The 19,718-nt window shown below is 39.3% G+C and overlaps 1 protein-coding gene across 10 annotated transcripts in view; it reads left to right on the top strand.

Moving 5' to 3' along the window:
• Positions 1-19,718, top strand: part of AHCYL2 (adenosylhomocysteinase like 2) — a 162,478-nt gene that overhangs the window by 115,046 nt on the left and 27,714 nt on the right. For 5 of the 10 annotated variants that reach the window (XM_036089312.2, XM_036089315.2, XM_036089322.2 and 2 more), the window contains 4 exons: positions 2,843-2,954; positions 11,311-11,454; positions 11,902-12,002; positions 19,600-19,702. In XM_036089312.2, the coding sequence (XP_035945205.1) occupies positions 2,843-2,954; positions 11,311-11,454; positions 11,902-12,002; positions 19,600-19,702 (460 nt within the window). The remainder of the gene's footprint in view (positions 1-2,842; positions 2,955-11,310; positions 11,455-11,901; positions 12,003-19,599; positions 19,703-19,718) is intronic. The other 5 variants (XM_036089313.2, XM_036089318.2, XM_036089323.2 and 2 more) reach the window with 1 other exon arrangement.

The following is a 19,718-nucleotide window of genomic DNA, read 5'->3' on the forward strand; positions in this document are numbered from 1 at the left end:
CCCTCCTTTGCTGCTTTCGTCCCTGCTTCTGGCATAAGGTGAGCTGCCCCTCTCCTAACAGTCTCTTTCCCTCCCTTGCCTGTTGGAATTGGGCAGTTCTCTCTGAAATGGTAAAGGAGGGTTACCTTAAAGGACTTTGATTTCATACAAGGTGGAAAAGATAGGGGTAGAATGTACCAGAGTACCCCACCTGGGGTGGGTAGATGACTGTATCACGGGGTGAAGAATGTAATGCGTTTAAGGAGAATTGAGAATTGGGTATAGAGGTGACCTACTTAAGCCAGGTGTTCTGGTCAGTAAAAGATAAATATTTATTTCTTGGGAAAAGTGTATGTAACTAATTCTATATAAATAGTTAGTCTCTTTCTAATATTCTTCTATCTTAAATTTGAGGTCAGTGTCTAATGAGTAAACAAGACTTAGAACCCTATGTTTCTGAGTGGAAAAAGCCAGCATAGCCTAGTCTTCTTTAGTGCCAAGACTTGGCGGGAGGAATTACTGTAAATGGAGAAAACTAGAGAAAAGAGAGCTCAGTTTAGGGAAACTGGGTTGAGAAGATGAGCAGCCAGATAGCTACACGGTTTAGTGTGATTGGGGTGAAGTGATGTGCACCCACCCACTCCTGATCCTACACATCTAGAAAAGCAGAGTGGCTGGCCCCCTCTAGTGGTGTGTGGGTGGGAGGGGGGGGTGCTGCATATCTGAGGCAGGGTTTATCTATTATTTTTTTTTCAAAGGAGGCACTGCTGAAGTTAGTGACTCATCCTGGTCTTTGGAAAGTCAATTACTACTCCTTTTCCTAGATGGGCCTCTAGGGGAAAAAAAAAAAAACATTGTCTTGAACAAGGGTGGTGAAATGGAAGCCAGAGTTTTCAGCTTGACTGCTATTCCCCTCCCCATCTTCTCACCCACCTTCCCCTGCTCAGCTTTTTTTGCCCTGAAAATTCTTTTAGCTTTAGATTTGGCTTATGCTGACCATATTTCCTTAATATTCAACCAAGTACAGACAGTGAAGCTAGAATAGGCTACTTCAGATTCATTGTTTCAGCATGTCATTGCCTACGGCGGGTCAGGCATTTGTGCCTGAGGATATAAGGGTGAATAAGTTGCACAGGTCCTGCCTTTATGAAGGATACAGGTAGATACTTCTATTCAGTGTGGTAAGTGCTGTGCTAGGAGAAGTACATGGAAGTTCATGTATATCCCATGGGAGTGCATAGAAAGAGCACTGGATCTTTTTGAAATAAATTGCTACTTTAGCAAAATAGTCAATTTTGCCAAGTTTTCACTTTGCAAAGAGCTTCTGATCCAATGAATTTTCCTATTACTGAAAACAATTTACAAACTCTAAGGTACTAACACAGGCTTCATTTGTTGTTATAGCTATGAAAATGCTATGAATTCCCCTAAAAGGCATGCTAAGCTGATGCAGTTTGGCATTAGTCTCCTCGTCTCAATATTCAAATGACTCAGTAGTTGCCTCTGACTGCCGTCAGTTGCTGCTTTCATTCTGGTAGGCTGTGTGTGTTCTGCCCATCAAGGAACCATCTTTTTATCATGAAGGGTAGTTGTCAGATCTTTGATCTTTCCTGCCTCCATGCCACCTGGGATCCAGAATAATCGAAGCAATTATACAAACATTCAACTAGAGAGAAAGAAAAAAATGTCATTTGTTGAATAAATTATATGACCTCTGATTTGTAAAATGCTGGAACCTCCAACAGTAGGAGAAAGGGATAAAATTATAAGAAAATTGTCAGATATTGGTCCAAAATTCAACCTCCATAGTATTGCTGTCTATACATAGTCCAGTCCTCTATCTACTCCTTCTACATCTGTTATGTTATAGTTAACAGATGATCAGTCTTGTGATTTTTAGGTGTTTTATGATACCACACATTAAAAATAATAAGTTAATGTTTACTATAAGAACAGTGAACTGTAGGAGTGGGAGTCGGGAGTGGATTTATTGAATCTACGCTATGTTTCACAGTTTACATGTATTGTTTCATCTAACCCTAAAACTTGTGAGGTAAATACTTTTATCTTTGCTGTATTTATGAGAAAGTGAGGATCACAAGGGCAACTCGACCAACATCACATAGCTAATGAGTGACATAGGATTTGAATGCAGTTTCAGAAAGTTCTGAGTGGAAAGCCTTTTTTTTTTTTCATTATAACAGTCCCATTTCCTGAGAATTTTAAAATCTGAAGACAAGTCACTTTACCTTTCTGTACTTTGCAGTTTTCTCATCTAGATATGTGAATATTAGAATAAATAGTTCCAAAGATTCTTTCCAGCTTTAATTTTCAGCAAAACCATAGAAAGGAATATGACTCAACTTTCTAAAAGTTCATTTTTTTAAAAAGATTTTATTTATTTATTTGAAAGAGAGAGAATGAAAGAGAGAGAGAGAGAGCACATCAGAGTGGGGAGGGTCAGAGGGAGAAGCAGACTCCCCGCTGAGCAGGGAGCCCAATGTGGGACTCGATCCCGGGACTCCAGGATCATGACCCGAGCCGAAGGCAGTCCCTCAACCAACTGAGCCACCCAGGCGCCCTCTAAAAATTCATTTTAACCAGAACATCCCGTTCTCCTTTCTTTGTCACAATTCTATTGTAAAAGTTATATAGCCATAGAGTTAAGGATTTAAATTTGATAGAAATATAATGTGTAAAGAATGAAAAATCATTCTCTCCAAAAAGTCTTAACATTCCAAATATGGGTTGGTACAATTAGATCAACTGCAAAGGAAGGTTAAGATCCTATAATGCAAGCCTTCTGCTGCTGTCACAAAATGAAGGTTGTTTCCCTTTATATAACTAGAGTTCTTTTTCTTAGCAGATCCAATTTGCTGACCAGAAGCAAGAATTCAACAAACGTCCCACCAAAATTGGACGTCGCTCTCTGTCTCGTTCCATTTCTCAGTCATCTACTGACAGCTACAGCTCAGGTGAGTACTGAGCCGCTATGGACCCTCCTGTGGATGCTAATTAAGTGTGATCAGTGGACCCTCCTGTCTATTTAAGCACCATCAAACCTGTGCTTTGAAACAGACACTTTGATTCTCAGTCAAAATTTAGACCAAAATTCTAGATGGAATCTTTGGATTCCTTGAGGATTCGGAGTAGAGCCTAACAGAGATCTCTTCTTCCAATAAAGGCAGAAGAGGGTGATTAACAAACCTGATTTCTGATTTATTCAGAGGGTGGGCATATGTAACTTATTGATGATGTTCATTGAACAGCGTGTATAAAGACTTACGTTGTTTTCCATTCTTTGAAAATAAAAGAGGAGTTCCCCATTCCTCCATTCAGAACTTGCAGATTAATAGGGAAACCTTAATTGCATCAAGAAATAATGGAAACATCCAAGTGGATCCTAGTTCCAGTCAGCCCTTTGCTTTCTCTTCTAAGCTGTGACATTGTATTGCTTGTCACTCCTTCCTTCCTTTATAGTGTCATTAATTCAAATACATGGGCTCTGGAGCTATCATTTAATGCCAGATGAGCTATTACCACATAGGACCCCTTAAAGGCACTGGCCATTTGTGCAGCAATGCCTACTATGTATCTGATCTAATATGGAGCTATTTTATTTTGCCCTTATGTTGGAATATAATAGGAAGCTGAATGTTTGCCCTAGTTATCTCTTCACATTATAAATAGTAATATTCTTCAGAAATTTTTCATCGTGACCTGAAATTTTGTTTGTTCTTCACACAAATAGGGAAGTAGTATTTGTTATATAAAGCTGTAGAAAGCTTGTTTGGGAAGCTATAACTTTTAGGTTGGGTGGATTATTATTTATACTTGTTACATTTCTCTTTTTACTCTCCCTTACCCCCATAACAGAATGATGTAAATCCCTATGGATTTTGTGTAAAGATATGTGTAAAAATTGTGTACCTATCTTATTCTGCTGAAATAACCAGTGTTGAGAATTCATGAACCAATTAATATAACTCTGAAGCCATAATAATTGTGAAAATGTGAATTATAAAATGGTGTGTAACATTTTAGACTGTGAGTTTGTACATATTATTTAAAGATTGATACTAAACAGTAGCTATACTAAGTTTTAACGCCAGCTCAGTCTTCTCCCTTCACACTAGATCTACATTTCCAGTTGTGTCCCTGCAGAGAAAACCAATGCCTGCCTTCCTACTGAACCCTGATATTGTCAGGAGGGTACTTATAAAATATTTATTTACCTAGAAAGTGTGACTGATGCCCTTGTTTCTAAGTGAACACATATTTGCTTACTGTAGTTCATTGGTGAGTGATATTGACTGATGTCACCCTGGAAAACTTGGACCTTTTAGGTTGAGCTATCTGAAGTTGCCATTTTTATAGTAAAAAGTTGTCTACCTTCTATATCCATTTAAGGATATATCGTTCAAGAGCATGGAGTCAAACCATTCTGGAAATAGAAAATAACTTAAGATCAATTATTCGGCTTCCCACTGGATGCTAGAATTACCTTGCTGGCATCCCTGACAAATGGCCATCTGGTTTCTTTGGGAGCATTCTAGATGATAGGGTGATTCTTGCTTTATCTAATTATTTAGCTGTGATAAGCTCTCATATAATCCCTGGAATTTAATGATTTTACATAGAAATTAAAAAATCACCATTTTCAGGGCATCCCACTGTCCTGGTTATCCTCATCTGGATAAATTCCAGATTAGGTGTCCTTTTAAAAATATGTCTATATGGGGCACCTGGGTGGCTCAGTCGTTAAGCGTCTGCCTTCGGCTCAGGTCATGATCCCAGGGTCCTGGGATCGAGCCCCGCATCGAGCTCCCTACTCAGCGGGAAGCCTGCTTCTCCCTCTCCCACTCCTCCTGCTTGTGTTCCCTCTCTCGCTGTCTCTCTGTCTGTCAGATAAATAAATAAAATCTTTAAAAAAAATAAAAAAATAAAAAATAAAAAAAATAAAAATATGTCTATAGCTGTAATATTCCATTTATGGTCTGAAATAATCTATAGGAAGTATTATTTCCATAAACTCAGTGCTTTTAAAATGAAACCTAAGATGATGTTTGCTTCTTTTTTTTTTTTAGATTTATTTATTTTAGAAAGAGAGAGAAAGAGAGTGGGGGGGAAGGGGGGGCAGAGGAAGAGGGAGAGAGAATCTCGAGCAGACTCCCCGCTGAGCACAGAGCCCGATCCCTATGACCCCGAGATCATGACCTGAGCTGAAATCAAGAGCCGGACGCTTAACTGACTGAGCCACCCAGGCGCCCTGATGTTTGCTTCTTTTGAAGCTGTTTCATATACACCGTTACCTCGTTTTGTTTTTGTTTTTGTTTTTTTCACATGAACAACGGGCAAGCCCTGGAGTGGGAGTTAGGAGAGACCTACTTTCTAGGCTTTGATCCATGTGTGATTTGTTTGTGTGATCTTGGAAAACTCTTGCAGCCTGTGATGTTCATAAGAGAGTTGCAATGAGAAGTTCACAATGTTCACAATGAAAAGTTAACATGAGGTGATACAGAAAATGCTCCATATCTATCAAATGAAAAGCCAGGAATATGGAATTGACTTACAGCTTTCTAAATACAGGAAGATAGATATGCAGATGCGCGTCAATAAAAACTTGGAACCCATTTTCAGCATACATTATCATTTAAGTGACTACAGAAAGTAGCATTGGAGAGCCCCAAGACTGATCCTTGGTTCTCCTCTCTGTTTATACTCTCCGCACATGAGTGCATGCAGCCTCATAGTTTTAAATACTATGTATTGACATTTGAGTCTCAGCTTTTATCTCCACCTCAAATCTCTCCCCTACACACTAGATACATATATCCAACTGCCTGCTCAGTCCTTTCACTTGGATGTTTTATAGGCATCTCCCATGTCTTAAAAACTGAGCTCGTGAGTTCAAAGCTTGCCCCTCTTCAGTTTATTCACAGCACTACAGCCAGATTCATTCTCTTGAAATAAGTCAGGTCGTATCAGTTCTCCCCTCCAAACCCTCCAATGCTTCCCAATCTCACTTGGAATAAAGGCTAAAGTTCTTTTTTTTTTTTTAAAGATTTTATTTATTTATTTGACAGAGAGAGAGATAGAGAGAGAGGGAACACAAGCAGGGGGAGTGGGAGAGGGAGAAGCAGGCTTCCCGCCGAGCAGGGAGCCCGATGCGGGACTCGATCCCAGGACCCTGGGATCATGACCTGAGCTGAAGGCAGACTCTTAACGACTGAGCCACCCAGGCGCCCCAAAGGCTAAAGTTCTTACAATGGCCTACACAGCCCTATACCATCCCATTACATTTCTAATCACATTGCTACGTTCCCAAACTTTCCTTCCCTTCCAGCTAAACATTTCACTCCAGCCATACTAGGCTTCTTACTGCTGTTTTGTTATTTCAAAACATGCCAGGCACTCTCCTGCTTTAAGTTCTTTGCATTTGCTATTTCCTTTGCCTGGAGTGCTCTGAGATACCCTAGCTGGGTATCCTACTCCTTCAGTTCTTAACTAAAGATTACATTCTCAATTGAGGCCTATCCTGGCTATTCTCAAAATTGTACGAATACCCTACCCAACATTCCCTATCAAAGTTTCCTCCTTTATTTTTCTCCATGGCACTTATCATCATACAACATACTATGTATTTTACTAATTTATTATTGTTTCTCCCCTTACTTGAATAAGAGATCCATGAGAACAGAGATTTGTTTGTTTTGTACTGTTATATTCCCAGCATTTAGAAATGCTTGACACATAAAAGGTGCTTGATAAATAAATATTGGTGAAAGGTGTCCAGAGCCCTATACTTTATATCTTGTTGAGGTCTCTGATATACTGTATGTGAACAGCTAGAAGAATGTTTATGACATTTCAAAAAAAGGTACCTCCCTATCCAGAGTGTTTGTTTTGCTGAAGTTACCTGGAGATTTGGGTAGTCTATGGCCTATTCTCCCTGCCTAAAGATACTAGTGCTAAGTTTTGCTCAGCACCTTTCATTTAGGAGCCTCTACCAACCTTTCTCAACCAGGGTTCCTCATCAGAATCACAGAACACAGAAAAGAATTGGAGATGCTGTTTTCTCAGTTCTCCGAAGGATGGTTCATAACTAGTACCCTTCCAGATGGATAGGAGAGAAGTTAATTGATATATTCTATGGATGCTTCAAGACATTAGGACTTTGCAATCCAGGTTGAAAAGGGCTACATTAATTCCTAAAATTCCTGCATTGTTCCTGAAATTGTTTATAAGAAACAAACTTCTAAAAACTCTTTCCCTAAGCACAGAACCTCATAAAAACAAATGAAGAGACTTCTTCAAATTCAAATCATTCTCAGTGATATATTTCTGAAAAAGCTGTCTTTGCGGTGGTTAATTGGTTAAAGATAAGAAAGGAAGGCTGAAGTCCCTTAGTTCATAATTGGTTCTTATAAAACTTATAAAGTATTTTCAGATTTTTCCAAATAACAAAGTTTTGTTTGTTAGTATTTTGATTGCTAACATAGCTTTTCACGTATTTCTAGAGCATTATTCATCAATGAAATCTGCTGCACATTGACACACAGGTTCCTACTGTTATTTCCATTGCCAAATGAATAGATTGGGCCTAAGAGGAATTATCTGACTGAAATAGTCTAATAGGACTAATTCAACCGGGAGTCTGACTGCTTCTTCTCCTAGCAATAACCCACAATATCACAGCTGCTAGGAGGTAAGGCTTAATTAAGCTTGAGCCATAGAACATATCTATGCATGTTCTATGGGATAGATTATGGATTAGTGATTCAAGAGTTATATTTTGATTCTGGGTTATCATGAAACAAGAGAACACCCCGTGGTAAAGTTATATTGTGCTTTATGTTACTTTTCTGACTGGAAATTGAACCTTTTTTGTACTCTCATTTATTCATGAGATTTTTCTGGTGGTAGTTAGGGGAAAGAGAGAGAGCATGGGAGAGAGAGGATCCATTATACTCCCTATTTTACAGTTGGATAAATTGAAAATTGGTCACAACCAATTAGAGGTAAAGCTAGAGCTCAGGCTGTACTTCAGTTGGCTATTGCCTTGATTATCAGTTGTTCATTTTTAATTGAATTATAGCTCTGGGCTTCAGAGTGTGACAACTGTAAACATTTCAGAAACTATGCAAGCATGTGTATACATATGTGTTGGGTTTCTCTAAATTTTCTTAGGAAAAAACCTTTGATGCTATCTCAAATATTTTCATGAATGTGCTACATTTTTTTTTTTTTTTTAAGATTTTATTTATTTGACAGAGAAAGACACATTGAGAGAGGGAACACAAGCGGGGGGAGTGGGAGAGGGAGAAGCAGGCTTCCCGTGGAGCAGGGAGCCCGATGCGGGGCTCGATCCCAGGACCCTGGGATCATGACCTGAGCCGAAGGCAGACGCTTAACAACTGAGCCACCCAGGCGCCCCATGAATGTGCTACTTTAAATATAGTGACAGAAATAAGTGTGAATTCAAAAAACAAATGTCATGCTAGTTCAGGAATAATCTTTCCACTGTGTTTGCAGAAAAAGCACTCTATTGGTCTGGGGCTGTCAGCCATTTTGCATTCACATATTAGTACAATCTAGACAACTGATACTTTTGTTTCTCACCTGATTAACAGGTCTGCACAAAGGACTCTGAAAACAAATCCATTGTGGCTCAAATAAAAACATTGATTGAACGAACTATAACCAGTTGACTACTATGAAAAAAGTAAAATACTGTATTTGGGGAGTTTTTTTAGAGTAGGGAGGTGGTATAATAATTTCTTCTTGAGAGAGAAGAAAACAACTCAAGCCAAAAATTGGAGTGCTTCTCCTAAGAGGAAATTTTGGGGGTTATTTTTGTTGTTGTTGTTGTTTGTGTGTTTTTTTACCCTGACTCATCCTTAGAAGCTAGAGAGGCATAGGAGAGGAATGCTATTCTGGGTAGAGTTAGGACTCCAGTCTCAACCTTTTTCATCATTGCCAACCAGCCACCTGCTGCTTGGTTAGATTAGTAGATGACGGAGGTAGAAAAAAAAAGAAACTGCTAAATAATATTGTATGCATGTCATTCCTTTCCCATTCAAAATCCTGACGCTGAGTAAGAACCTTTAAAAATGTTATATCTGCTATCGAATTAAAAATATTTGCAAAAGCCAACAGTAATATCAGGTGTCATTTATTGAGTGCTTACTTTATACTCAGCATTGCACTAAGCACTATACTTACATTATCTTATTTAATCTTCTCAACAACTTGACTCTGAAAGTTATGTCTTCCTATTATACAGTCAGCTTCATAGCACATATTACAACCATAGGAAAAGAAAAACTCCAATTAATTTTGTAATTAGTTATTTCCTGTCTGACTTACCTATTAGACTGAAAACTCCATGAAGATAAAGACAATCCATATTTGTTCTGTATACCCAGCACTTAACACTCTGCCTGGTATACAGTGGACACAAAATAAAAATTTATTGAATGAACAACTGAATGTCTGAATGACTGGATTCATGAACAAATTAATAATTCTATTAATCAGGTTCTGGACCACCTTTTATATACCCAGAAACAGAGACTGAGATTTCAAAGTCTGTCTGACTCCAGAACACATAACCACTCTATTTAAATGGCCATTGGAGAACATAGAAATCATCCTGCCTCTAAGAAAGGATTTGAAATTTCGGGGTATTCTGAATGTAAACACTTTCTTCAGAAGTAATTATGCTATAAATTATGATCAAGATTAGGGATGGCCATTATCTTTCTTCCCTCAGGTGGTAGAAGCATGGTTCCCCTAAGCCTCCAACACATAAGCTATTTCTGAGTATTGATTAGTGAAATAGATGACTGCCTGGGAAGCGGTTTCTGGGCTCTGTTGCCAAAGGTACTTTGAACTCTTGCTCACCCTAGGAGGGAGAACCACAGACTTTTTATACAGATTAGTTCCTTTCAAGAACAAAAGTCCTTTTGGGGATTTACTAATTCCCTCACCTCCCTTGGTGCCTGTGTTCATTCTTGTTGCCTCGTGTTAGGACTTTGCTCTAGGGCAGTTTTCCAGCTCCAAGAGAGACACTCAGGCCCCTGCTGCCCAAACATTTTGTAGTGCCATGCCCGATTAACTGGGCAAGGTCAGACTTGCCTTTTACAGCCCTCCCAGATATAGATCCTTTGCTAAGAAATCCCAGAAATGCCTTAATTCTCTGGATGTAAGTAGATCAGAGCACCATAGACCTTAGGAGCTCTGAATGTTTGCAGCTTTTCCCCTTGAAAGTGATGGAAGTACTTCTTATCCCATTGAGAGATATGTAATGCCTTATAGACAGAGCTTTATATCCCCCCAACTTCTCCTCCCCCTCAAAAATACAAAAACAAACAAACAAGAAACAAAACAAAAAAACGCACAACAAACCTTGAGGACTACTTAGGAAGAAACTATCCTCCGAAACTTAAACATAAATCATGGAAGGAAATTAAATCATCCAGCAAATGATTAGCAACTACAGAATTGTATGAAGACTGAAAAGACCTCAGCTAAACGTGTGAGTAGAAGAAGTTGCCTGTTACCCACAATCAAAATCTGAGACCCTCCACCTTCTAGCATATATTGCTAAATGGATTAATCATCAGAACATTTTAGTATACCAAAGAAGGATTTATCCACTTCTTTGGGAACCTAAAATGCCTATTGCCAGACCCACTGAGGCCAGCAAGACGGGAGAGCCCACACTGAATACTTCATTGTCAATATCTAATTGGGTCTGCAGGCATAGTTCAGCCTCATCAGAGCCAGTCTTAAAAAGAAAGCTCTGTTATGTCAGACAAACACTTTTTGTGTGGTTCTTAATTACTTTCCCATGGGCTTCTTGTTCACTAGGTCTTATCTGTTCAGTGATTGTACTAAAACACAAATTACAACAGGCATCTAAGCAGCAGACAAAGAAGGGTAGCTTGGATCCGAGAAACCCATAGGTTAATGACCATGATCTCGCATGAAGAACTTTAACCTATTGCTACCATGGTGTAACCTCTCTCTTTTTGCATATTCAAGGAGCTCTCATGTTCTGAAGGTCGTTAGCCCTAGATTCCAAGTTAATGCTATCCAGGCGTATTATCTTTGGCAACCTTTCTCCACTTCCTCTTTCTGACTTATGGCTAGCACTTTCCACAGGAGGTGATTGAGCCAGCTCCACGGTGCCATTTCAGGTGCCTACCATTTAGGTGTACGTCTGTGTGGTAGTGGATGACCAGAGAAGCCTCAGTTCACTCCATGGTTTGGTATTTTAGAGGAAGCCATTTTTTTCCCTGAGGGTTTTTTATTCTGTCATTTCAGCGGCTTCCTATACAGATAGCTCTGATGATGAGACCTCTCCCAGGGATAAGCAGCAAAAGAACTCTAAGGGGAGCAGTGACTTCTGTGTCAAGAACATCAAACAGGCAGAGTTTGGACGAAGAGAAATTGAAATTGCTGAACAAGGTAAAAAAAGCCAGCACTTTTTCCTTCTCCAGTTGCCTCTGTCTTTTTGTCCATGTTAATCCCTTTTTATGTCCTGGGGTCTAGTAGCTGGTGAAATTTAAGTGTGGTTTTACAGAATACTTATTACAAAAGAAATCTGAACTTAGGACACACTGTAGGGAGGGAGTGAACTCTGGTGGGTCTAGAAGGAACTCCTATACCAGGAAAAGGGAAAGAGAGTGGATAAGGAGGACTGGGATACAGGGCATCCGAACTCTGGAACATTTGCCTCTGAAAGTCTCTTAGAATGAAAAATCAGGTTCAATGTCTTGATCCCTTGAGAAGCCCAATCTAACAGAACCTGATCAGGGGAAGAGTCTTTTCTCAAGAGAATAAGTTCTTCTGTTTATTCTTTCTCGCTCATTCCCTCCTCTCTAATAGTGCTGTGTATGTATTGTGCCTTTTCAGAAATGCCTGCACTGATGGCTTTGAGGAAGAGAGCTCAAGGAGAAAAACCTTTGGCTGGAGCCAAAATTGTGGGTTGCACACACATCACTGCTCAGACTGCTGTGAGTCCTTTTTCCTTCTCCACATAATAATAGTTGATAATAGCCACCCGCTATTGAGTGCTTGCTACCTGCTAAGCAGCAGGTTAAGAGCAAGTGTTAGTTCATTAATCCTCCTAATGGCCAGGTAAAGCAGGTATTCCTGTTTCTATTTTACAGATGAGGAAGCTGAGGCTCCGAGTGTTTAAGTAGTTTGTTCAAGGTTATATAGCTAGTAAAATCATAGAATCCAGATTTGAACTTCAATATATCTGAGTCCCAAGTTTATGCTTTCTCTGTGCTGCACTGCTTTCCCCTTATCTTCCCTTCCAGTGTCATTTCTATAAGGCAGCTCTCTTCGGCTGCTTTCAGCTGCAAGTGAGAGAAAACCTGATCCAACCTGGCTCATACATAAAGGAATTTATTATATTACATAGCTAGGAGTCCAGAGGTAAGGTGGACTTCAGATGCGGGATCCCAGGGCTCTAATTTCATCTGTCTGTGATTTTTCTTGGAGCTGCCTTGTCACTTGCTTACTTCATCCTCAGGTTCATAGCAAGATGATTACAGCTCTTTGAGCCATCACAAATTGATGTGGAAAGTAAGGATCATTTCTTCCTCTCCCCCAAGAACAAGAAAACCTTTCCCAGAAGTCCTCCAGGATATTCCATCATGTGTTGTTGAACTGGGTCACATGCCCATGGCCCACCAGTCCTGGTGAGAGGACTGGTGTTACCATGATTGATTTAGAATAGCGATTCTCACCCCTATCAGATTCAGTGTCTCCTTTTCATAAAAAATATTTTTTCAACGCCCCGTATTATCTTAGAATGAAATTCAAATATAACATACCTCGGTACATATTTTTTTTAATTAATATAAAATCTTAACTGAAATATGAAGGAAGAATAAAAGAAATTTATAATGAAATAATGTGTGTTTCAATATGTAAATGCTTGGGCACAAGCATAGTGAAATACTCAGGTATTTGTACTTCCTCATAACATTAGTTGAATGAGAATGCCACAAATGTAGATAGAAATGTGTTACTGGCCGGGGCGCCTGGGTGGCTCAGTTGGTTAAGCGACTGCCTTCGGCTCAGGTCATGATCCTGGAGTCCCAGGATCGAGTCCCACATCGGGCTCCCTGCTCGGCAGGGAGTCTGCTTCTCCCTCTGACCCTCCCCCCTCTCATGTGCTTGCTCTCTCTCATTCTCTCTCTCTCAAATAAATAAATAAATAAATAAAATCTTTAAAAAAAAAAGAAATGTGTTACTGGTTCTAGAGCATCAGAGTACATTGCCAAATTATATGATTTTCTGAATCATATTACAATAAACTATAAACAACTTTTTAAATTTCTAAACAACAAAGAGTATGTGTTTTCTATTAATTTACACATGTTGCATTCCTGGAAAAGTTATTATTACTTTGTATTAAAACTACAAAAATATTTTTTGTTAACGTGTAAAGTAGAATAAGATTCTAAACTTAGATCATTATAAATAAGTTTCTCACACGTGTGAACTTTCATTGGAACATTTGAAAACTGTACTAAATGTGGCGTGGCTTTTGTTGTAAGAGACTGTCCTATACTTTCAAAATGTCAAAACCTTTGGTCCTGATCACTAAATGCCAAGAGCATTCCCCTCCCAATTGCTGTGACAACCAAAAATGCCCCTGCAGTTTTCCAGAGCTCCTCTGTTGAGAACCACTGACTCAGAGCCATCATCAAAGATGTAAGAGATATTGAATTGACAACCATTATGAGACCACTACAGGAAATTGATGTATTGAGAATTGGTCTGAAATCTTTTGCGTGATTTATAAGACTCAGGTCATCTGTATGGTTAGATCAACTTTCAGAAGATTATCTCCTGGAGCATAACACTTATTTATATGGCCACATTCCTGATTAAGTAGAGCAGAGAGTCCTTAAGACCCAGACAGCTACTGTTAACATCTTTACCATGAGACTTCCGGATTACGTGTTCTCTAAGGGAGAAAAATACCTCGACTGCCCAAAATTAATATAATAAATTGAAAAGCTGTCTCTTTTTGGAGCTACAGACTAATGAATCGAGGCAGAAACTCTCTTGGAATCTTTTTTGGGCTTCCCCAGTCAGGGACATGAGACTTAAGTGTGGTGGCTTAAAATAGTAAGTGCTTCTGTACTGTCTCATGTTGCTAAATTATATCTAGTTTCTTTTTTACCCCCTGGCTCACCAAACATTACCACCTTTCAAGTTCCCTTTTATTTTCTCTTGAATGGAGTAATCAAAATTAGTTTACCAATTTTAATATTATTTCGTTGTTTCCTCCCCCACGTTTTTTCTTTTTCCTTTAAAAAAATAATTACAAAGGAATTTTCTTTGTTTTTAATCTCGATTTTCTTTTTCTGATTACAAAAGTGGTTCATATTCATTTTATAATACTCAATCATTACCACAATCATTAGCATAAAAGGCAGTCTCCTATAATCCCATGTTCCAGAACTAGCTATCATAGTTAATGGTTTCCCATCCATGTTTCTAATTGACTTGGATCTATTTATATTTTTTAGGCGTGTTTCCATAGTTCCTTCTAATAACCAGATTCCTTTGTTACTCTCTCTAAACAGTGATGATTGAAAGTCAGGTTAAACCAGCTTCTAAGCTCTGTCCTCCTTCCACTCCTACCTGCCTGCCTTCACTCCTGCTTGAGCCCTAACAGCCAGCAGTCTTGACTTAGAAATCTTTGAACAGTTGTTATATTCTTGGCCCCAATCACTTTTCTCTTCTAGTTAATTTATATTGCTCTGTAGGTAAGTCTCAGTATCCCTCTTTTGTTTGACAAATTCAAGAATCCTAGCTATAGGAATTCAGAAATTCTTTAAGGTGAAAAATAAAATGAGAGGGAAAAAAATGGGATCAAGTATTGAAAGGTAGTATAGACTGGAAATTAAGACATATGAGTAGTTCTGCTATTAACTTACTACGTGGCCTTAGACAAATTACTTTAGGGGGTTAGCCTAAATTAGTGGAGTTGTTTGCAAGTTTTTTTTTTTATTAGAACATAATTAGAATTTTTATTTAGCATAGAAATATTAGAAAATAGAAGTTTTACAACATGAAAAGTACCAGTACTCAGAGTTAACTACTGGGCATCTGGGTGGCTCAGTCATTAAGCGTCTGCCTTCAGCTCAGGTCATGATCCCAGGGTCCTGGGATCGAGCCCCACATTGGGCTCCCTGCTCCGCGGGAAGTCTGCTTCTCCCTCTCCCACTCCCCCTGCTTGTGTTCCCTCTCTCGCTGTGTCTCTGTCAAATAAATAAATAAAATCTTTAAAAAAAAAAAAAAAGTAAGTCAGGTTCTGGGGGCACCTGGGTGGCTCAGTCGGTTAAGCGTCTGCCTTTGGCTCAAGTCATGATCCCCAGGGTTCTGGAATCGAGCCCCATGTTGGGCTCCCTGCTCAGCAGGGAGTCTCCTTCTCTCTCTTCCTCTGCTGCTCCCCCTGCTTGTGCTTTTTCTCACTCTCTTTCCTGCTCTCTGCCAAATAAATAAAACTCTTAAAAAAAAAAAAGTAAGGATCAAATCGGTGGAATAAATTTTTTTAAATAATTTTTAGGGGCACCTGGGTGGCTCAGTTGTTAAGTGTCTGCCTTCGGCTTAGGTCATGATCCCAGGGTCCTGGGATTGAGCCCCAGTTGGGCTCCCTGCTCAGTAGGGAGCCTCCTTCTCTCTCCCCCATTCCCCCATACTCTCTCTCTCTCTCAAGTAAATAAAATCTTTAAAAAAAAATTAAAATTAAAAAAATAATATTTTTAAAATTTGAAATAAACACAGATTTATAGATAAGTTGCAAGTATTGTACCGATCACTTTTTTCTTAGCCATTTGAGAGTAAGTTGCCAACTTGATGCTCCTTCACCCACAAATACTTCAGTGCATATTTTCTTTTTTCTTTTTTTTTAAGATTTTATTTATTTATTTGACAGAGAGAGAGACAGTGAGAGAGGGAACACAAGCAGGGGGAGTGGGAGAGGGAGAAGCAGGCTTCCCGTGAGCAGGGAGCCTGATGCGGGGCTCGATCCCAGGACCCTGGGATCATGACCTGAGCCGAAGGCAGACGCTTAAGGACTGAGCCACCCAGGTGCCCCAGTGCATATTTTCTACAAACAAGAAGATTCACTCATTCAACCAGTACAGCTGTTCAAAATCAGGAAATTAACATTGACTTATATTACCATCTAATCCTCAGACTTCATGTATCTCATTAATTGTCATCCCCTTTTAGTCTCCTTTAGTCTGGAACAGTTCATCAGTCTTCCTTTGACTTTCATGACCTTGACACTTTTGAAAATTATAAATGAATTATTCTGTAGAATGTGCTCAATTCCACTTTTCCTGATGCTTCCTCATTATTAAATTCAGGCCATGCGTTTTTAGTAAGAAATGATGCTGCATTTTTTTCATTGAATCTTATCAGGTGGCATGTTGATTTAGATTTGATTTATCATTTGTCAAAATGATGTTCATTTTGATCCTTTGCTTGAGGTAGTGTCTGCTAGACTTTTTCACTGTAGAAGTTATTTTCCCGCTTTGTAATTAAAAAGTATTTCATGAGGTAGTAATATGAAACTATGTAAATATCCTATTCTTCATCAAGCTTTCAAATTTATTCATTTATTTACTTACTTTTATTTGTATGAATCATTGTTTCCTATTTTATTTAATGGATTATAATCCATTACTATCACTATTTATCATGATGCTCAAATTATTCCAAACTTGTCCTGAGGGACCCCCTTCCATCTTGCTTTTGACATATCCTTTTCATTCTTTGAGCACTTCCTTGCTTCTGGTATATGATTATCTAAGCTTATCTTGTACATTCTCTGCTCTAACCTGGAATCAGCCATTTCTCCAAGGAGCCTGGTTCCTTTTAATGGATCTGGACACTGCTGTGTTCTTTGCTATTGGACTATCATTGTTCCTGGGTTCTCTTTAATTTCTTATTTTGGAAAATAATTGCCTGCTAACTCTTCATATATTTCTTATGCCTTCTTCTCTCCTCATCCTTCAAGGACTCTAATTACATGTATGTTAGATTTGATAATGTCCCATAGATCTTGGATGCTCTGTTCTGATTTTGATTCTCACTCTTTTTTCTTTCTGTATTTCAATTTGGTAATTTTTATTGATCTATCTTCAAGTTCACTGATTCTATCCTCAGATATGCCCAGTCTGGTGATGAATCTGATGAAAGAATTCATAATCTCTAATACTTTTGAAAAATTTTTCTGACATTTCTATTTGACTTATTTTTATTGTTTCCATCTTTCTGCTGAAATTATCTATTTGTTCATGGATGTTGTCCATCTTTTCACTAGACCCCTAATGTAAACCTATTAATTGTAACTAATTTAAAGTTCCTGTCTAATCAAGCATCTAGTTTGACTTACAGTCTTGTTCTCTTGAATACTTTATTTCTTGACAACGGTGTGGGGAGGGGGTGGTTTATTCCACTTTTTTGTGTGTCTTGAAATTTTATTATGAATGGTAATTTGTTAGTTTCCATTATTGTCATAAATTGGGCTGGATTTCAATTCTGTTGTCCTGCACCATAGGCTTCAAATCCCTCCAGTTGCGGGCAGCTGTTACATTGTGATTTGAGGTTACCAGAAGGCTCTCCTCAGTGTCTGGCTTCACTCTCAGCTTTCAGTTGCTTCTACACATGCTTGCCACGGGGGTGGGGGGAAGAGAGTGTCATCTCGCTCTTCAAATGCATGCCCCACCTGCTGCACTAGGCTGCTGCTCTTTGTTTCCTAGAGCTAGGCTCATGGTGAGGGCAAGTAGGGTTCTTGGCCCTCCTGGTCCAGCCTCAGTCTTAGGTAGGTCTCTCTGAGGATAGGGCTTCTTCATTGTTCTTGCTTCTTCTTGCTGTACCAGCCAAATTTGCCTTGTGTCTGTGATAGGTCTTGTGCAGGAGATATTTTCCTGCCTCTCCTGGAGAGGTAACAGATCTTTATCAGTCATACTTTATTTTATTGAACTTCACAGATAATTGCATTTTTTTTTTTTTTTTACAAAAGGAAGGTTTGTGGTAACCAAGCATCAAGCAAGTCAATCAGCACCATTTTTCTAACAGCATTTGCTCGCTTCATGTCTCTGTCACATTTTGGTAATTCTCACAAATATTTCAAACTTTTTCATTATTATTTGTTATGGTGATCTGTAGATCAGTGATTATGACCTGCTGAAAGCTCAGGTGACAGCATTTTTTAGCAACAAAGTATTTTTTAAATTAAAGCATGTACATTGTTTTTTTTAGACATTGTGCTATGGCATACTTAATAGACTACAGTATAGTGGAAACATAACTTTTATATGTACTAGGAAACCAAAACATTCATTTGACTTGCTTTATTGTGATACTCACTTTATTGTCGTGGTCTGGAACCGAACCTGCAGTATCTCTGATGTGTGCCTATACTTTCTATCAGTGCAGGGTCCTGGGCCCAGGGGGGTTTCCTGCTTCTCTCCAAGGAGCAGGGAGTTTTTGCTTCCACTCTTCCCCAGAAGCAGTGGATCTTTGCTTGGTCCCTGGTGGCAGGCATAATTTCTGCTCCTCTTCCTACAGCTTAAGGCTTTTGCTTCCTATGAGAGAAGAGTGTGGCAGAGTGCCCAGGTTTCATGCCTGTCTTGGAGCACAGCTGATCAGGTCCTTGCCCCCAGTCTTTCTTGTGAGCACTAAGTAGAAGCCCCTGGAAAAGAGCTTGCATGTGAGTCTGAAATCTCCTTGTGCCTAGGGCTGTCAGAAATTCCAAACTGACATACTTTCCAATACTCAGCCTTTACTAGTTCATTGAAATTCTAGCTCATTTTTTCTTATCCTCATGTGTGGCACCCACATCTTCCTCCCATGCTCTGTCAGAGGTGAAACCGTGTTCCCTCGTTCCTTAAAGGGATTTGTCACTTTGGAGTTCAGTTCACTTGGTTGCTTTACAACCGCAGCTCTTTTATAGGCTCAAGAAAAGTTATGACTTTGTAGATTACCTGGCTTTTGTTGTTAGGGTAGGAACTTCTCTTGCAGCTTTCTACATCTTCAAAAGAAGCAAAACTGTAAATTGGGGGTTTTTAAAAAATGTTTTGGGGCTAAAATCCTTGGCTTAATTAAGTCTTATAAGGAAGCCCAAATATATAAAATAGGTAGAAAAAACAGAGCTCAGCTGGAGCCTTCCCCCATGCCTACCCCTACCATTGCCCTCTATTCAAAATACTGAAGAATTTCTGTAGAGCACCATTTGAAAGTCACTAGCCTCAGTTATTCCTGATATACTTTCTTTCTTTTTTTTTTTTTTAATTTTATTTATTTATTTGTCAGGGGGAGAGAGAGAGAGCACACAAGCAGAGGGAGCGGCAGGCAGAGGGAGAAGCAGACTCCCTGCTGAGCGGGGAGCCTGATGCGGGACTGGATCCCAGGACCTTGGGATCATGGCCTGAGCCGAAGGCAGACGCTTAACTGACTGAGCCACCCAGGCGTTCCCCCGATATACTTTCTTGTTGTCAAATATATAAACTTGATTCTCGACCGATTGTTTGGCTAGCCTTGTTCATCTCCTGCTTTTCTCTTTAATTGCAGGTGCTTATGGAAACTCTGGGTGCGCTGGGGGCACAGTGCCGATGGGCAGCCTGCAACATCTATTCCACTCTCAATGAAGTGGCTGCTGCCCTAGCAGAAAGTGGTAAGGTCTTTGGCTT

Source organism: Halichoerus grypus, chromosome 12, assembly GCF_964656455.1.
Source record: "Halichoerus grypus chromosome 12, mHalGry1.hap1.1, whole genome shotgun sequence".
In the NCBI taxonomy this organism is placed as follows: Eukaryota; Metazoa; Chordata; class Mammalia; order Carnivora; family Phocidae; genus Halichoerus; species Halichoerus grypus.